Raw genomic sequence first — 20,831 nt, forward strand, 5'->3', positions numbered from 1 at the left:
TGGGCCGTGACACATGCTAACTGCTATAACCTTTAGGATTCCACTTAGAATGTTAGTATCCGATTAGAAATCTTTCCTCAAATGTGTCTTATCAGCAAAAAAAATTATTCTAATCTTCAATATCATGGAAGCATTGGAACAAATGGGCAGCATATTAACTAAACTATTAATTCTTCCAATCTAATTTCACTTTGCATACCTTGTTCACTCCCCTAACCCATCAATCAAGCAAATTACCCAAACTGTTCACCAATAAGTACCTCACAAAACTAGGTTTATAAGTATATCCATACATATTTGGTGGTGAAGAGTTCTGATTTCACAATGTCATTTGTTAAAAGAATTGTGCACAACACACCCAGTTATATCCACGTCACGTTTCCATGTGACATTTTCATAGACAGAGGTTCCAGCTCTCACTTCCAGCTGTAGAGAGGGCTGAAGCAGCGCTTGGAGGACCGCAGGGATGAAGTCAAACCATTACTTAACTGGAGGGCACCAGGGCACACTGTAGTGGTTATGGTGACTATGGTACTTGGAGTGCTACTTTAACATGTAAACTCTTTTTCTATCAAATGATTCTTATTACAGTAATAGCATAATGTCCTAAATGATAAAGCTAAATATATAAAATTGAAATGAAAAGATGCATGGGATTAAACTGTCTCACTTTATTTCAGATATTAAATATGCATTGTATATATTATGATGGCAAACAGAAACCAGGTAAGAGCACTTAGCTCTGCTCCTACCATTTGTAGTGGCCCAAGTTGTGTATGCTGGACATAGTCATACATTTTATATCTTCAGCGTCTTTGGCTGGGTAAATAATGCCTAGGGACATTTCTTCCTTGACCCTCTTCCTTGACCCTCTCATAGTGAATTCAGTGTATATATTTGGAGACCACTGAGTACATAAGTAGAAAAATGTTTTACTTATTATTGATTTTGCATTTAGTCTATGGACTTGCCCTGTTTTAGTTTATTTGCTTTATTTTCAGCAACTTGGTTATTTTTCTTAGTCATATTTGGGCAGCTCATTGTTTTGAGGCTTTTCCTACCTGTTAAGCCTATTTACTTCTAGGCATACTTTTCTTCTCCGATTTTTTTACTTGTCTTAGTTGTGTCTTCATTCTTCAGTGTTTCATGTCTTATTTCATAATAGAGTGGAGTACACAATTATTGTCATCATAGCAAAAGTAATTTGATAATTACATGATAATTGCAATATTAGTTAGTATCAATATGCTCAACATATTATTAGTGCAAAATACGTTTTATTAATGCATAACAAATGATATACAATAATAAAGTGTGTGTCCATAATCCCTTAAGGACCAAACTTCTGGAATAAAAGGGAATCATGACATGTCACACATGTCATGTGTCCTTAAGGGGTTAAACAGCAGCATAGTTGTAAGATTTTGGTTATTTTTTCCTAATTGGATTTTTCTGCATCAGATAGTTTTTAGAGTTCATATCAGGTCTAAACAATATGATAAAACATTTAGGAACAAACATGCAAATCACTAGGGCCCAACTTGAAGCCAGGATAGCAAACACTTCCATTGCTTGAACATACTTTCCTGTTGAACTGAGTGAGGCTGGGATAAAAGAAACCCAAACACTAAGGAAAGCAAGCATGCTAAATGTAATAAATGTAGCTTCATTGAAGCTATCGGGAAGTCTACGAGCAAGAAAAGCTACGAAAAAACTTGTAATGGATAGGAGACCAAGATACCCAAACATAGACCAGAAAGCAATTGGAGAGCCTTCATTACATTCAACACAGATAAGCCCTGGATTAGCGTGAGTGTTCACTTCTGGAAAGGGAGGTGTTATAGATAACCACATTATGCTCAAAATGATTTGTAGAAGAGAGACGATACAAATTATAATATAGGATACCCACGGACTGGACCATAATCTTAGAAAGCTGCCAGGTTTTGTGGCCATGAATGCAAAAACCACTAGTATAGTTTTAGCCAAAATACAAGAGATACAGAGGGCAAATGCCATTCCAAATGCAGGTTGACGAAGAAGACATTTCTCAGGGTGGGGATAACCTATAAAAGCATTAGAGCAGAGGAAACAAAGGGACAATGACACCAGAAGAAGGCAACTGATAGTATAATTGTTGGCTTTTACTATAGGAGTAGTTTTATAACGTGTGAAAATTCTCAAAATGACAACAGGGACTAGAGATGACAAGATGCTGGTAGCAGTCAATGTTTTTGCCAGTTGATCATCATAGGAGAGATATTCTATGTGTTTTGGAAGACACATGGATTTCTGATTATTTGGCCACATATCCCATGGACATATCAAACAGTCAATAGAGTCTAAAAAACAAAAACAAACAAAATTAACATAATTATTTGACTCACAAACAAATTGCAAATTTTGGTGCCGGTGCTACAAGGTGGAGTCCCTGTTCACCAGGAACCATGGTGATAAGCACAAATAAAACTAAAGGTCTTATCAATAAATTCAATTGGTTTATTCAGCCATCAAAAGTGAAAGGGCAACAATCTGACATGTACAATGAGGACAAATTCTGATTTTGAATGTTTGCCCACTGACAAAGAAATGATCAGTCTATAATTTTGATGGTAGGTGTATTTTAACAGTGAGAGACAGATTAACCAAAAAAAAGAAAAACGCATGTCAAAAAATTGATTTACATGTCAATGAGTGAAATAAGTATTTGACCCCTTTCGGCTTACTACTTGGTGACAAAACCCTTGTTGACAATCACAGATGTCAGACATTTCTTGTAGTTGGCCACCAGGTTTGCACACATCTCAGGAGGGATTTTGTCCCACTCCTTTCTGCAGAACTTCTCCAAGTCATTAAGGTTTTGAGGCTAACATTTGGCAACTCGAACCTTCAGCTCCTTTCACAGATTTTCTATGGGTTAGGCCACTCCAGGACCTCTTCTTGAGCCACTCCTTTGTTGTCTTGGCTGTGTGTTTTGGGTTATTGTCATGCTGGAATACCCATCCACGACCCATTTTTAATGCCCTGGCTGAGGGAAGGAGGTTCTCACCCAAGATTTGACGTTACATGGCCTCGTCCATTGTCCACGAGGTGTGAACTTGCATGGAGCACCAGACCGAGGGAGACTGACAGTTATTTTGTGTTGGAGATGGTCTTGTAGCCCATTCCAGCCTTGAGTAGGTCTACAATCTTGTCCCTGACATCCTTGGATAGCTATTTGGTCTTTGCCATGGGGGAGAGTTTGGAATCTGATTGATTGATTGATTGATAGCTTCTGTGGACAGGTGTCTTTCATACAGGTAACAAACTGAGATTAGGAGCACTCCCTTTAAGAGAGTGCTCCTAATCTCATCTCATTAACTGTATAAAAGACATCTGGGAGCCAGAAATCTTGCTGATTTGATAGGGGATCAAATACTTATTTCACTCATTGATATGCAAATCAATTTATAACTTTTTTGACATGCGTTTTTCTGTCTCTCACTGTTAAAATACACCTACCATTAAAATTATAGACTGATCATTTCTTTGTCAGTGGACAAAAGTTCCAAATCAGCAGGGGATCAAATACTTTTTCCCCTCACTGTATATGTGATTGCTTAAGAAAGACACATGTATTTGGTGAAACATTCCCTTTCACTTTGATAACTGAATAAACCACCTGAATTTATGGATGAGTGCTGAAGACTAGATTTAAGCGAACCCGAACTGAAAAGTTCGGGTTCGTAACGAACATTACGTTGGACCCCGGACCCGAACACGGACATATCACTGTATGTTCGGGTTGGAGTTCGGTGTTTGGTGATTTAATGACGCTTTTTGAAAGGCTGCAGGGCAGCCAATCAACAAGCGTTTGACTTGTGTGCACTTAGAAGCCATGACAGCCATGCCTACTAATGGCATGGCTGTGATTGGCCAGTGCAACATGTGACCCAGCTAGTAGGGGCATGTCTATTAACCAGTGAGCACCCCTCCTGAGCCCCCACCCGCGACGCGCGAGTGGGGGCTTTTAATCTAAAGGGGGGACCTATTGCCCCCCCGGCCCCCACCCCTATTGTCCCCCCCGGCCCCCACCTCTGAGCGGGGGGTGGGGGCTCTAAAGAACAATAAGAGGGGACCTACTGTCCTCCGCCTGGCCCCCACCCTGCGTGGCAGGTGGGGGCCCTAAATAACAATAAGGGGGACCCTAAATCACAATAGTGGGGGACCTATTGTCCTTCCCCCGGGCCCCCACCCCTGAGCGGTGGGTGGGGGCCATAAATAAAAATTGGGGGGACCTAATGTCCTCCCCCCCGGCCCCCACCCCTGCGCTGAGGTCGGGGGCTAGTAGGGGCATGTCTATTAAACTCACAGTGAGCAGCCTGTGGCTCCTGAGCCCCCACCCGCAACGCGCGAGTGGGGGATTTTAATCGAAATCTCCCCCCCGGCCCCCACCCCGAGCTGCAGGTGGGGGCCCTAAATACCAATAAGAGGGGGACCTAAATAACAATAAGGGGGGACCTACTCTCCTCACCCCCGGCCGCCACCCCTGCGCAACGGGTGGGGGCCCTAAATAACAATAATGGGGGGACCTACGGTCCTCACCCCCAGCCCCCACCACTGCGCGGCAGGTGGGGACCCTAAATAAAAATAAGGGGGGCCTAATGTCCTCCCCCCCGGCCCCCACCCCTGAGCAGTGGGTGGGGGCCATAAATAAAAATTGGGGGGGACCTAATGTCCTCTCTCCCAGCTCCCACCCCTGAGCGGTGGGTGGGGGCCCTAAATTACAATAGGGGGGGACCTATTTTCCTCCCCCCAGCCCCCACCCCTGCACGGAGGGTGGGGGCTAGTAGGGGCATGTCTATTAAACAGTGAGCAGCCTGTGGCTCCTGAGCCCCCACCCGCGACGCGCAAGGGGGGCTTTTAATCTAAATCTCCCCCCCTTGCCCCCACCCCTGAGCTGCAGGTGGGGGCCCTAAATACCAATAAAGGGGGGACCTAAGTAACAATAAGGGGGACCTACTGTCCTCCCCCCCGGCCCCCACCCCTGAGCAGTGGGTGGGGGCCATAAATAACAATTGGGGGGGACCTATTTGTAGATACGAATATCCATTTTGCTATCTATCCTAGCTGTTCATATAAGGGTTAATTTGAACCAAGAATAAATTTGGCATTTTATCTCCGATTCTCGGAAATAGGATTTATCTAAAATCCTAGTTACGGGAAAAGTACTGATTTCGAAATGTTCTTGTTAATTGTCCAAGATATCGGTATTTGTAAATATCTGTTTTTAATCAAATATGTAATGCGTTATATAACAAAAGATTATAACTAGAAACAGCTGTTTATAACTTGTGAAAAACAAATTATGTAATTAATGCTCACGGCCCCCACCGACATGAAAATGTTGGATTGGTTATTGAACATGTCTTTGCTATTAATTTTCAATTTCCAGAGATCTGAATGAGTTGGAAAATATCCATCATCCACAAAGGGCCCGGGCTGATTTTATCCCCCCCCACTCTCCCCCATGAGTGGTAGGTGGGGCCCTAAATAACAATAAGGGAGCACCTACTGTCCTCCCCCCTGCCCCCCTGAGTGGTGGGCGGGGGCCATAAATAAAAATTGGGGGGGAACCTAATGTCCTCCCCCCAGGTCCCTACCCCTGAGTGGTGGGGGCAATAAATAAAAATTGGGGGGATCCTAGTGTCCTCCCTCCTGGCCCCCACCCCTGAGCGGTGGGTGGGGGCCATAAATAAAAATTGAGGGGAACCTAATGTCCTCCCCCCAATCCCCACCCCTGAGTGGTGGGGGCCATAAATAAAAATTGGGGGGGGTCCTAGTGTACTCCCTCCTGGTCCCCACCCCTGAGCGGTGGGTGGGGGCCATAAATAAAAATTGGGGGGGACCTAATGTCCTCCCCCCTGGCCCCCACCCCTGTGTGGTGGTTGGGGGCCCTAAATAACAATAAGGGGGGACCTACTGTTCTACCCCCAGCCCCCACCTCTGAGTGGTGGGGGCCATAAATAAAAATTGGGGGGGTCCTAGTGTACTCCCTCCTGGTCCCCACCCCTGAGCGGTGGGTGGGGGCCCTAAATAACAATAGGGGGGCCTAATGTCCTCCCCCTGGCCCCCACCCCTGAGCAGTGGGTGGGGGCCATAAATAAAAATTGTAAAATGACACAGAGCACTCTGATTGGCTGGATTTCAAGCTAACCAATCAGAGTGCTCTGTGTCATTTTACACAGCGTGGGAAAGTTCTTTGGAATTTGCGTCGGTTATTCTGGATTTTTATTTGGCCTTTTTTGGGGCTGAAAATACAGAAAATGTTATCATACTTACCGTAATTTTCTTTTCCTGGCTATTATTCATAGCAGCATCACTTATAGGTAGCTCTGCCCCAATCAGGAACAGGACAGGAAAATTAATCTGGACCAGACTGGGGTATTAAATGTCCCTCCTCCTTCTATCCCACAGTCGAGTTCCAAAGCTTAATATAATTTTAAGGGGGGGGGGGGTTCTGATGCTGCCATGAATAATAGCCAGGAAAAGAAAATTACGGTAAGTATGATAACATTTTCTGTATTCCTGGCTAATCATGGCAGCATCACTTATGGGTAATACCCAAGCTTCACCATAGGGTGGGAAAACCCCAAATGAACAAACACTCTAAACAAGAGGATGCTGAATTAAGTTTAATTTAGTTAGACTCCACAGAGGATAAAACACCTCTATCAAAGACCGCAGAGGATGATGCCAAATCCAGTTTTTAGTGCTTGATGAAAGTAAGAGGTGAAGACCACGTAGCTGCCTTACAGATGTCGTCAGATGGAACTTCTTCCCAATTTGCCCATGATGTTGCTAAAGCCCTTGTAGAGTGAGACTTGATCTTACTAGGAGGAGTAAGGTGTTTTAACTGATAAGCCTTGATTATAGTATTGGAGATCCAACGTCTCAAAGTGGAAGTAGAGGCTGCTTCCCCTCTTCTGGGACCTATCGGAAGAACAAACAGATGTTGAGACTCCCGAAAATGTTGAGAAACTTTGATGTACTGTCTGACGTCTAATTGATGAAGTTTCACTTCCGCTGGAGAAGAAGGAGACGGATAAAAGGAAGGAATAACAATTTCATGGAGGATGTGGAAATTCAAGACTACTTTAGGCAGAAACTCTTGTCTAGATCTCAAGACCACCCTGTTGTGGAACACGTGAAAGTGGTTTTCATCACAGGAGAATGCATGAATTTCTGACATGCGTTTTGCAGTAGTTATAGCCACCAAAAACAAGGTCTTATAAGTAAGTAAGACAATACCCAGCTCATCTAATGGAGCAAAGGGGTTTTCAGACAAAACCTCCAGTACCATCGGTAAATTCCAAGGAGGAGAATAATTCCTGTTCGGAGGTCTTATACGGATGCTTGCTTTAAAAAATCTGGCAATTAGAGGATCTGATGCCCATGACCTGTTGCAGAGAGCGGATAAAGCCGATGATTGGACTCTCAGACTACTAAGACTCAGCCCTTTCTCCAGACCTGCATGAAGAAAATTTAAAATCTTGATGTTAGAGGGCTGAAGAAAAGTTACATTATTATCTTGAGACCATGAACGAAAAACCTCCCATATCTTATGGTAGCAAGATGAAGTTGACCCTTTTCTGGATTTAAGGAGAGTATTAACAACAGACTCTGAGATACCTTGAGCTAGTAGTCTCTCCTTTTCAAGAGCCATGCCCCCAATTTCAGCTGGCTGTGGTTGGGATGAACAGCCGGTCCCTGAGTCAAGATGTCTGGTCTGTGAGCAAGAGGCCAAGGAGGTTCCAGGCTCATCTTGTTCAGGAGAGGAACCAAGGTCTGCGAGGCCAAATTGGGATGATGGCAATTACCTTGAGACCTTCTTTCCATATCTTTCTCAGCAGTCTGTAAATCATTGGTAGGGGAGGGACGCGTACCCCAGGTCTAATTTCCATGTAAGAGACAGGGCATCCTGTCCTGCTGCTTGATGATCCGCATATAGAGAGTAAAACAATTTGACCTGAGTATTTTTGGATGATGCCATCAGATCTGAGGTACTCCCCACCGTAGGGTAATTAACTGAAATAAATCTGGGTGCAACTTCCATTCTCCTTGGAGAATCCTACGTCTGCTGAGATAGTCTGCCAATAAATTTTCTGGCCCCGGTAGGTAAACTGCTGGAGTTGCGCAAACTTCATTATAGGGGTCAGTTCCATCAGAAGAGAATAGCTTCGGGTGCCTCCCTGGTGATTTATATAAGAAGCAACCGCTCTGTTGTCTGTATGTACTCTCACCCAAGCATTCCTCAAGAGAGGACGGAATCCCTTTAGTGCCCTGAGAACCGCTCTCATTTCTCTCAAATTTGAATGAAGCTTTGTCTCCTTCCATGACCATGTTCCTTGAATCCATGAGTTGTTCAGGTGTGCTCCCCATCCCAGAAGGCTGGCATCTGTTGTTATAGTTATCCAAGCCGGTTCTTCCAGGGGGAAACCTTGAAATAGGTTTTCTTCCTTTGTCTACCAATACAGATCTTTTGAAATACTCAGGAGGAAGCGAATCTTCTGATCCCAATTGCCTGTATTTGCCTTGAACTGCATGAGAAACTGCCTCTGAATAGGTCGCATCCTCCACTGGGCCCTTTTTACTAGGCTTATCATGGAAGTAAGAGACCCCAATAGGCTCATAAATTCTCTTGCTGAGATGCAGGATTTCTGACGCAGGCCTCTGATTTTATTCACAATTCGTTCTTTTCTTTCTGTAGACAGAGATACCAGGCCATTTACCGAGTCTATTTGCTCCCAGGAATATCATCCTCTGGGAAGTGTCAGGGTACCTGAAGCCTCTACCTCTGAGAGAGGTAGAGACTTAGAAGTTTATCCGTCCGGACGGCATGCCTTCTCGGTTCCTCGCGGTTCACCCGGTCTTGCAAACGCCGGCCGCGAGGGAGTCACTTCCTTTTATAGCAGGAAGCCCGGAAGCCGACGTCATGACGCCAACCCGGAACGGCCTGTCACTCAAATCTGTGGAGACGAATCAGGACTCGCCGGAGGCGTGTCTTCTCTCCCTAACCAGGGTATTTAACAGTGTCTCTCTCATTTACTCATTGCCCTGTCGTGGTTCTAGTCTGCCTAGTCACACAGTGCTCTGTTATTCTCTTGTCTTTTGGTTCTGACCCGGCTTTGTTATTTACTTACCTGTCTTTCTGTTATCCTTGACCCGGCTTGTCTCTTGCTTACCTGTCTTCTCGTTCCCTCGACCTCGGCTTGTCACTGACCATTCTATACGTAGTTTTACGTTAAGTCCGCCCATTCTAAGGTCCGGTATACGTATCTGCTACTCTTTGTACTCTGCGTGTTGGATCCCTGACCCGATCCTGACATTACGACAGGGCCATGGATCCTGCAGGTACAAATTGTCAGCTTGGTTCTCCTGATCCTAGGTTTGACGCCATGGAGCATAGGATGGATCAGATGGCACTAGCACTACAGGCGCTGCTATCACGTCCTATTAATCCACCTGAGGAGATGCGTAATACGTCTGTTCCTCCTGTGGGTTCAGGGCTAGAGGTAGCTACTGTAGGTGCTTCTTCCCGAGTTACCCCTCCTGTACGTTATGCTGGTTCTCCTGAGAGGTGTCGTGGGTTTTTGAACCAGATCAGTATCCATTTCGAGCTACAGCCCCGTTCCTACCCTACTGATAGGGCAAAAGTGGGATTTATTATCACCTTACTCATTGAGAAGGCTCTGAGATGGGCTAATCCGTTGTGGGAGAATGATAATCCATTAGTCTATAACTATAATGCCTTTGTAGCTGCTTTTAACCCCTTAAGGACACAGGACATGTGTGACATGTCATGATTCCCTTTTATTCCAGAAGTTTGGTCCTTAAGGGGTTAAAAGAACTTTTGATCCCCCTGGCAGGAAGGTCAATGCAGCCAGATTACTGTTGCGCCTTAGACAAGACAACCGAACACTTGTGGATTACGCACTAGAGTTCAGGTCTTTGGCGGCAGAGGTAAAATGGAATGAACAGGCCTATATAGACGTATTTTTTAATGGATTATCCGATGTAATACTTGACGAGGTAGCGACAAGAGAGCTTCCCGAGAACTTGGAGGACTTAATTTCCTTTATCTCTCGCAGTGACGAACGTCTAAGGGAGAGGCAGAATACTCGAGATAGAACCGGTAGATCTTCCTTTAGACTAGCGCCATCATTTCAAAGTCCTGAAACCAAAACTCCACAGTTTTCAGAACCTATGCAGTTAGGCCTTACTCGCCTGTCAGAGGAGGAGAGACAGTACAGGAGAAGGGAGGGACTGTGTATGTATTGTGGAGCCAGAGGTCATGTACGTTTGAACTGTCCCAGTCGTCCGGGAAACGCTCGCACCTAAGTTTCTCTAGAGGACAGACCTTGGGTGTTTCGATTTTGTCCTCTACTCATAACTACAAAGAACATAGACTCCTATTACCTGTCTCTTTAACTTGGGAGAAGGGAACCTTAGAGACTATGGCATTGATAGACTCCGGGGCTGCTGAGAGTTTTATCGACCAAAATTTTCTCATCAAACACACTATCCCATCCCAGTTAAGGAAGACACCCTTGGCTGTTGAAGCCATTGATGGTAGACCTTTAGTTGAGCCTGTGATTTTCCGGGAAACCACACCTCTTAACTTAACTACTGGTATTCTACACAAGGAGGAGATATCCCTACTACTCATTTCATCTCCTTCTGTTCCCATAGTCCTGGGATACTCCTGGCTTAAGAGACATAACCCCGTTATAGATTGGAAATCAGGGGAAATAGTTTCGTGGGGTCAGGATTGTCAAGAGAATTGTTTAAAGAAAGTGTCACCTCTCTGTAGTGTTAACGCACTTAATAACGCTACCGACTCTACCAAAATACAGATACGTCCTTGTATCAAGATTTAAAGGCAGTATTTGACAAAGGAAAGGCTGATACCTTACCACCACATAGGCCTTTTGATTGCAAAATTAATTTACTTTCTGGTACTATGCCTCCCAGGGGTCATGTATACCCTTTGTCTACGAATGAGAACTTAGTTCTAGAGGAGTATATTCGTGAAAACCTAGACAAGGGGTTCATTAGGAGATCCTCCTCTCCTGCTGGGGCTGGATTTTTTTTTGTTAAAAAGAAGGATTGTTCTTTAAGACCCTGCATTGACTACCGAGGTCTGAACAAGATAACCATTAGAAATGCATATCCGATTCCCTTGATCACCGAGCTTTTTGATCGATTAAAGGGTTCTAAAATTTTCACTAAGTTAGACCTTAGAGGTGCTTATAACTTGGTGAGAATTCACGACGGACACGAGTGGAAAACTGCGTTCAATACTTGATATGGGCACTATGAGTATACTGTAATGCCTTTTGGTCTCTGCAATGCCCCGGCGGTATTTCAGGATCTAATTAATGAGGTTCTTAGGGAGTTTCAAAATGACTGTGTTATTGTATACCTCGATGATATACTTATACATTCCAGGGATATTGAAACTCACCACGGACAAGTCAGAAGGGTTTTACACAAACTTCTTCAGCATGGCTTGTACTGCAAATTAGAGAAATGCAGCTTTGACCAATCCCAAACTACCTTTCTTGGTTACGTGATTTCTGGAGAGGGGTTTGAAATGGATCTGGAGAAGCTCCAATCCATATTAGATTGGCCTTTACCTAAGGGTCTCAAGGCTATTCAGAGATTTATTGGTTTCATTGCTCCCATCACCAATATGACCAAACAAGGGGCTGATACTAAGAATTGGTCTACTGAAGCACTTCTGGCTTTTAAGACACTCAAGGAGCTGTTTGCTTCCGCACCAATTTTAGTTCACCCTGATACTACACTACCTTTCCTGCTCGAAGTTGACACTTCTGAGACAGGTATAGGTGCCGTTCTGTCCCAAAGGTTGGGTGTGGATAAACCATTACATCCTTGTGGATACTTTTCCAAAAAATTGTCAGGTACTGAGAGCAGATATGACATTGGTGACAGGGAACTCCTAGCGGTTATCATGGCCTTAAAGGAGTGGAGACATTTATTGGAGGGGACTTTGCATCCTGTTACTATTTTGACAGATCATAAAAACTTATCCTATATTGGAGAGGCTAAACGACTATCATCGAGACAGGCTCGTTGGTCCATATTCCTCACTCACTTCAACTACATACTCACATATAGGCCTGGTTCTAAGAATTCTAAAGCCGATGCCTTGTCTCGCCAATATGAACCTGCTGCCATATCTGAGCCGGTTTTGTCCTCTATAGTACCCAAGTGTAACATTATCGCTAACACTACTCTCAAGATCCACTCTCCGCTGCTTGATCAGATAAGGAGCTTGCAGCATCTGGCACCTAGACTGACTCCTGCTTCTAGACATTTCGTTCCTCCTGAACTCCAACTGGAGCTCTTACAGTGTCTTCACAAGAGTAAGGTGGCTGGTCATCCAGGTGTCCGCAAAACTTATTCTTTGATCTCTAAGGATTTCTGGTGGCCTTCGTTACGGAGGGATATTAAGGATTTTATCGGAGCCTGTGAGGTCTGTACTAAAACTAAACTACCGCATTCGCTTCCTTGTGGCCTTCTACAGCCTCTAGAAGTTCCTGACAAACCTTGGTCCTGTGTGGCGATGGACTTTATTGTGGATTTGCCTGTTTCTAAAAGGCACACTGTTATCCTCACCGTAGTTGATAGGTTTACCAAGATGGCACATTTCGTACCTTTACCTAAACTTCCGACTTCTCCTGAATTGGCGGAGATATTTGCTAAAGAGATTTTTCGCTTGCATGGGATACCTTCTGAAATCACTTCTGATAGAGGCTCCCAATTTGTTTCACGTTTCTGGAGATCATTCTGTTCTCAATTAGGCATCAAATTGAATTTTTCTTCCGCCTATCATCCTCAGTCTAACGGAGCTGCCGAACGTACCAACCAGAAGATTGAGCAATACTTACGTTGTTTTGTTTCCGAACACCAGGACGATTGGATCGGTTTGATTCCTTGGGCGGAGTTTGCGCACAACAATCTCGTTTGTGATTCTACTCATTCAAGCCCCTTCTTCATGAACTATGGCTTTCATCCATCTATTCTTCCCTCGGTTTCGCCTTCCCAAGGAGTGCCGTCGGTTGATGTCCATGTTGCCAATTTGAGGAGGTTGTGGGATCAAACTCGACAAATTCTTCTACACAATTCTTTGCTGGTTAAGAAACATGCTGATAAACGTAGAAGGGCGGCTCCGAATTTTGTTCCAGGCGATAGAGTTTGGTTTAGTACTAGGAATATTCGGCTTAAAGTTCCTTCCATGAAATTCGCTCCTCGTTATATTGGTCCCTACAGGATCTTGACTCGAATTAACCCAGTGGCGTATCGTCTAGCTCTCCCAGCTGCTTTACGCATCCCGAACTCCTTTCACGTGTCATTGCTGAAACCTCTAATCTGTAACAGATTCTCCTCCACAATCGCCCCTCCTCGCTCTGTTCAGGTGGAGGGTCAGGAGGAGTATGAGGTTAACTCCATTATTGATTCTCGTATCTCCCGGGGGAGAGTACAATATTTGGTTGACTGGAGGGGTTATGGTCCTGAGGAGAGGAGTTGGGTACCACAAGAGGATGTTCATGCTCCTCGCCTTCGCAGGGCATTTCACTCCCGCTTTCCATCTCGCCCCGGCTCCTTCCGCCCGGTGGGCGTATCTGAGAGGGGGGGTACTGTCAGGGTACCTGAAGCCTCTACCTCTGAGAGAGGTAGAGACTTAGAAGTTTATCCGTCCGGACGGCATGCCTTCTCGGTTCCTCGCGGTTCACCCGGTCTTGCAAACGCCGGCCGCGAGGGAGTCACTTCCTTTTATAGCAGGAAGCCCGGAAGCCGACGTCATGACGCCAACCCGGAACGGCCTGTCACTCAAATCTGTGGAGACGAATCAGGACTCGCCGGAGGCGTGTCTTCTCTCCCTAACCAGGGTATTTAACAGTGTCTCTCTCATTTACTCATTGCCCTGTCGTGGTTCTAGTCTGCCTAGTCACACAGTGCTCTGTTATTCTCTTGTCTTTTGGTTCTGACCCGGCTTTGTTATTTACTTACCTGTCTTTCTGTTATCCTTGACCCGGCTTGTCTCTCGCTTACCTGTCTTCTCGTTCCCTCGACCTCGGCTTGTCACTGACCATTCTATACGTAGTTTTACGTTAAGTCCGGCCATTCTAAGGTCCGGTATACGTATCTGCTACTCTTTGTACTCTGCGTGTTGGATCCCTGACCCGATCCTGACAGGAAGGTACCAATGAACTCTTTTTGGGATTTATCAACCAACCATGTTCTTGAAGGTATTTGATGGTAATTCTTGTGTGGAGATTCACTATTTGACTGGACGGACCTATGATCAGAAAATCGTCCAGATAATGATAAAGCTCGATGTTCTTTGTCCTTATAAAGGCCACAAGGGAAATTAGAATCTTTGAGAACGTTCTGGGGGCCAAACTTAAGCCGAAGGGAAGTCCCTTGAACTGGTAGTGATTCCCCGAAATCCAGAACCTCAGGAACCGGCGATGACTGTCTTGAATAGGTATTTGATAGTAGGCATCTTTGAGATCGATAGATGTCATCCAGTTCCCGGGCTTTATATTTGGCAGGATTGTAGTAATAGACTCCATCTTGAACGTTCTTGTTTTCAATTTTGTATTCAAACCTTTTAGATCCAGAATTAGACGCCATTTTCCCTGGGGTTTTGGAGCCAGAAATATAGTAGAATAGTGGCCGCTGTAACGCTCTTTGTAAGGAACTTTCTGTATAACCTGGTTCTGCAGTAGTTGGGAAATAATGTTGTTCAGTGCGACTTCTTTCCTTCCTTTTGCAACTCTTGAACGAATGAAGGTATTTTGAGAAGGGAATTCGTTGAATTCTATCTTGTATCCTTGCATAAGGATAGAAAGAAACCAAGTATCTTGAATACTTTTGGCCCACACTGGATAAAAGAAGCGAAGACTGCCTCCTATAACATCTGGCTGGGTGTAAGGATCTTACCTTGATGATGAGTCCGACACGCAGAGTTAAAGCTCCCCTTGCAATTATAAACAAGCCAAGGGGACTCAAGGCAGAAATCCCAAAGGCTGTGAACCAGTGCACTGGGGCTGATAACAACCAGTGCTTCCAGGAGCGAAGTACAGACAAGGAGAATCCAAAGAAGTGGTCAGGGACGGAACCGAGGTCAGGACAGGCAGCAGACAGGCGGAAACGAAGGTCAAGCAAAAGTTCAAAATCAGGAGTCAGAGGAATAACAGGATATCCAAACAGGAACAACGATCTGACAAAGATCACTAGCCAAGGCGGGATTTATATAGGCTGGTATCAGCAGGTATTAGGAACAGGTGAGTCAGTCCAAGAGTGCAGGTTCAGGCTACTGGATACCTGGAACAAGCAGATAATACACAGACACATGGAGCCAAGGATAAGGCCACTGGCTGGGATACAGGAGACTCAGATTTGAACCCAGTCAGGACCAAACCCACAATAAATGTGGAAGGCATGTTGACAGTCGTGACAGTACCCCCTCCTCAAAGCCGCCGTAAGGCGAAAAAGAGGCAAGACTTCCTCACTTTTTTTTAGACTTTCTGGTCTTAGGGTTACCAGTTGGAGCAGGTTCCATAGCAAGCAGTGCCAATTCAAAGACCGTCAAATCTTCTGTACGGACTAGAGTCCCATTGGAAGCGTACGTACAGCCAGGAGGTGGATCTCTACCAACAGGACCATCAGATGTTGCGGTAACTGTCATTTTAGAAGTCGATTCCACCACAGTAGTTGGAGGATCTGGTTTCTCCTTGACAGCTTGCAAGACCTCAGGAGTCACAGCCTTAGGAGGGTGTGGAGTGGTCAGGGTGGCCAAACAGACATGTCGCAGGATGGTATACAGGCCATGCAGGATATGAATGGGTAGTTGCCAGTCGGAGAGCTTGAGGCCTGGATGGCCGAACAGGACAAAAATAAATATAATGTCCCCTCTCCCCACAATAAAAACACAGTCCGTGATCCCTCCTTCTTGCCCTTTCACAGGGTGGCTGTCTGACCGAGATCAACCCTATCTGCATAGGCTCCTCGGTCTCCAAGGCAGGTGCATATGAAGTCCCAGGGGCTTCAGACAAGTTGGGCTTGCTAAGTCCTCATACCAAGTGTACGGGGCAGTATATTCCATGTCCTGTCTAGGATGCAGTCTATGTGGAGCTACAGAAGGCGTTCTGTGAACACAAGGCTTACGTGTATTAGTGCTTTGTGTTTCCAGTGACTGAATGAATGATCCCCAAGAATCCAGGACCGGATCTTCGGTGAGCAGCAATTGGTGTGCCCACATCTTAGGTTGCCCTGACAGTAGGGTGATGGCTGTTCTCACCTTAACGAAATCCGTAGCATATGTCATAGGTTTCAGGGAGAACAGAAGCTCACAGTCCATCTTGAACGTAGCAAACTTTGACCGAATCCCAGAATATCTCTCGGGCAAGTTCACCAGCGGTTCTTCATGTTCAGGGACACAGGGTACTTTCCCTTTAAGGGAAGCCAGTTCATGCCTTACTCCCTGTAACGCTTGGGTAAGGTGGGAAACCTGCTGGGTCAAGGTGGCTAGGGTTTGCTTTAACTCTGCAGACTCCATGGTCAGATCGTTCTGTAAGGATCTTACCTTGATGATGAGTCCGACACGCAGAGTTAAAGCTCCCCTTGCAATTATACACAAGCTAAGGGGACTCAAGGCAGAAATTCCCAAGGCTGTGAACCAGTGCACTGGGGCTGATAACAACCAGTGCTTCCAGGAGCGAAGTACAGACAAGGAGGATCCAAAGAAGTGGTCAGGGATGGAACCGAGGTCAGGACAGGCAGCAGACAGGCGTAAACGAAGGTCAAGCAAAAGTCCAAAATCAGGGGTCAGAGGAATAACAGGATATCCAAACAAGAACAACGATCTGACAAAGATCACTAGCCAAGGCGGGGTTTATATAGGCTGGTATCAGCAGGTATTAGGAACAGGTGAGTCAGTCCAAGAGTGCAGGTTCAGGCTACTGGATACCTGGAAAAAGCAGATAATACACAGACACATGGAGCCAAGGATAAGGCCACTAGCTGGGATACAGGAGACTCAGGTTCAAACCCAGTCAGGACCAAACCCACAATAAATGTGGAAGGCACGATGACAGTCGTGACACTGGGCCAGCAAACGTTCAGAAGTTTTTACTGGCTGGTCTGGATCCTCTTCCTCTAACAGGTTTTGATGTAGTAGTCTGATAGCTTCTCCAGTTAGAATTTCTGGAATATTCTCTCCCGGGTCTATATGCTCTGCTATCTCGAAAGGATCGGTCTCTGAATTTTTTATCCTTCCAGTAAGATGCACTAAATCTTCTTTTCCCTTGTGGAAGAAAAGCCTTTCTCCCATCGGCTGCTTTATGAATTGCATCTTCTAGGATTTTACCAAAAAGCAGGTCACCTTGAAAAGGGAGAGCACGTAGAGAAGCTTTAGAGGTGTAATCTGCACCCCAAGAGTGAAGCCATAATGCTCTCCTAGAGGCTACAGGCAGCACCATACTTTTTGCTCCCATCTTGGTAAGATCCAGGGATGGGAAGCTTCAGAGCAGAATTCTGTGGCTAATTTTAAATCTTTAAGGCACTCCATCAGGTGTTCTCTACGGACTCCTCTAGTAATATCATCTTCTAGATTTTCAATCCAGATTTTAAGAGCTCTGGACAAGGTGGTTAGGGCAATAGCTGGATGTAATGCTGATCCCAGACCAGGTATGCCTTAATAAGGTTAGCGTCCAATCGCTTTTCCATTGGCTCTCTTAAATATGCCATGGAGTCTATGGGAAGAGTAGTTCTTTTTGCCATATGGATGACTGCCGCGTCAATCTTAGGAACAGAAATCCACAATTTGCAGTCCTCATGCGCATAAGGATATAATCTGGGAGTCTTACTCTTTAAAGTAACCTTTCTCTCTGGTCTATTCCATTCTTCATGGATGACCTCCTTAATAGCAGTGTGAACTGAAAATGTGGGTCTGTTAGACTTCAGATCTTCAAAATATCTGTCAGACTCCTTTCTTTCCATACCCTCTTCAGGGATTCTTAAGGTTTCTCTGATAAGATAAACCAATTATCCACAGCCCTGGAATCCAGGGATTTTGAGGCATTATCATCATCTTCTTCCTCTGAAAATTCTTCCATTTAGTCTGAATCTTCCTCAGATTCTTCATAACTTTCCACTCTAGGACGCTTAGAAGTAGTCATTCTATTTGTAGATCTGAATCCTTCTGCAATCGCTTCTGATATCCATTTTTTAAATAAACCTGTGGGGAACTTTTCTTTTCCCATTCATTTGCTGCTTCCGCCAGGCAAGCTTTGCACAAATTATTCCCAGGAGGAGCCACTTGGTTATAGTTTGTACATCTATTAGATTTTTCTATATATTTTCTGGGAGAATTCTCTTGAGATCTTTCTGGGCTGAAACAGAGGCCAATATATAATATATTATAGGCCTGTCATGGCACTCTTTCCCCCCCTTTATAATAATAATTATGAAAGAAAATAGGAGGCTCACCTATGTCTTCTAGAGCGAGATCTTGAGGCAGAGGGAGAAGCCATCTAGAACAAATAATTACTACACTTAATACTGAAAAAAGAGAATAATAAGAGAAAAAACAAGATAATAAAATAATTACCTTTTAGACAGAATCTGGATGCAAAAGGCAGCTCTTCTTGATAACTGATGAAAAGGTAAGATGTTAACATCAAAACCGATTGAATTTAAACATTTTTTATTTTAGGAGCGATATACCTTTAAGCGCGAAACGCCGCCACTACTGCGCTTGCTCAGGATATCCGAGCACATAAGAGTCCAGCATCAAATAAAAACTTCTGCAGAGTCTGAGGTTCTCCCCACAGATGAAGAACGGCACAAGTATGGAATGAAACTATGAGATAACAGGCAATACCCCTTAGTTATACTTACAACCTTATAGATAACCAAGAATATATATATAGATAACAACAATAAGTCCTAAGACTTACCCTAGCTTCTCCTAGCTTCTCTGCCCTTAGATTGGGGGGGGAGGGAGGGGGCGGGGTGGTTGATGCCATAAGGGGAATTTTTAAGGCAACAGCTGACCCCACATCATTAATATAGAAGGCTATTTATAATTTCTCCCATGAAGCAGTACAGATGCTAATCTGTACCAAACTCAGTTAGTCCTGCCCGTGCAAGCTGTTTACTGAGTTCTTCAGATGAAGAGAGGCTGAACTTCATCTGGAAGCCCATGGTACACATGGGAAGATGGCCCCCCAAAACATATCCTGTTTGTCCTGAAAGGACAGGAAAAAAGACTGTGGGATAGAAGGAGGAGGAACCTTTTATACCCCAGTCTGGTCCAGATTAATTGAACCTTTTCCTGTCTGTTTCCTGATTGGGGCGGAGCTACCCATAAGTGATGCTGCCATGATTAGCCAGGAAAAGAAGATTTTAGAAGAAAGAAGACATCAAATGGTAAGTCTATTTTTTTTAACAGGTATTTAGACAAAGGTAGGTAGGGGTGTTTTTTGGGGGGAGGGGGGGTGATTAGGGGTTTGGGGACCCCTAGTCACCTGGGGGGGAATTTTTATTTAAGGCCCCCACTCACCACTCAGGGGTGGGGGCCGGGGGGGAGGACATTAGGTCAACCCCTTATTGTTATTTATGGCCCCCACTCGCCGCGCATGGGTGGGGGCCGGTGGGAGGACATTAGGTTCCCCCCCAATTTTTTATTTATGACACCCACCCACTGCTCATGGGTGGGGGCCGGGGGAGGACATTAGGTTCCCCCCCCAATTTTTATTTATGGCCCCCACCCACTGCTCAGGGGTGGGGGCCGGGGGGTAGGACAGTATTTTGTTATTTTGGGCCCTCACCCGCCGTGCAGGGGTAGGGGCCGGGGGGAAGACATTAGGTCCCCCCCTTATTGTTATTTAGGGCCCCCACCTACCGCTCAGGGGTGGGGGGCAGGGGGAGGACAGTAGGCCCCCTCTTATTGTTATTTAGGGCCCCCACCTGCCGCTCAGGGGTGGGGGCCAGGGGGGAGGACATTAGGTCCCCCTCCACATTCTTATTTAGGGCCCCCACCCGTCACACAAGGGTGAGGACAATATTTTTTTTTTTTTTTTTACAGTGAGCAGTATAGCGAGTAGAGGCTGAGTTTACTAATACTAAGCAATCTTTACTTAGTATTAGTAAATGTGGCTGAAAGACCAATCTAGGTGACCAATTTAGGTCTTTCAGCCTTTTGGTAGATAGCTCTCTAATACCGTGGAAATTAGGGAGTTATCTACTAAGCGGCTGCTTATTTTATGTTATTTTTAAGTGATTTCTCTATCCACATTTGTTTGCAGGGCACTTAGTCTACTCTAACCCCCATTTTACTTCCTTGTGCCGCCCTCTAGCCCTTTCCAGGAGTTTTTTAGAGCCATTTTTGTGCCCAAAAGTTTGGATCACCATTGACTTCAATGGGGTTCGGTTTTGGGGTCAAGTTCGAGTCCGAACCCGGACTTTTTTTCAAAGTTCGGCCGAACCAGATGTCCGCTCAACTCTATTGAAGACCTCCAAAATTACAATTAGAATAATTAGAATAATAATATAATATATAACCATAATAACTTAACATGTAATATGGGTCATTGCCCCCCATGCTCCGCCCTCACATCCGTATCCTTCTTTTAATATAAAAGGCAATGACCCCACATAGATAACACAAATAAATATATATATATATATATATATATATATATATAACATTTCACCTTTTCTCTAACATAAATAACTTAAAGTAATTAACATAA

At 44.9% G+C, this 20,831-nt stretch overlaps 1 protein-coding gene across 1 annotated transcript in view; it reads right to left on the reverse strand.

Moving 5' to 3' along the window:
• Positions 1-1,428: 1,428 nt before the first annotated feature.
• The window catches only part of LOC134601913 (extracellular calcium-sensing receptor-like), a 58,015-nt gene continuing 38,612 nt past the window's right edge, over positions 1,429-20,831 (reverse strand). The window contains exon 7 of the mRNA XM_063446418.1: positions 1,429-2,342. Within this exon, the coding sequence (XP_063302488.1) occupies positions 1,429-2,342 (914 nt within the window). The remainder of the gene's footprint in view (positions 2,343-20,831) is intronic.

This window comes from Pelobates fuscus, chromosome 3 (genome assembly GCF_036172605.1).
Source record: "Pelobates fuscus isolate aPelFus1 chromosome 3, aPelFus1.pri, whole genome shotgun sequence".
NCBI lineage: Eukaryota > Metazoa > Chordata > Amphibia > Anura > Pelobatidae > Pelobates > Pelobates fuscus.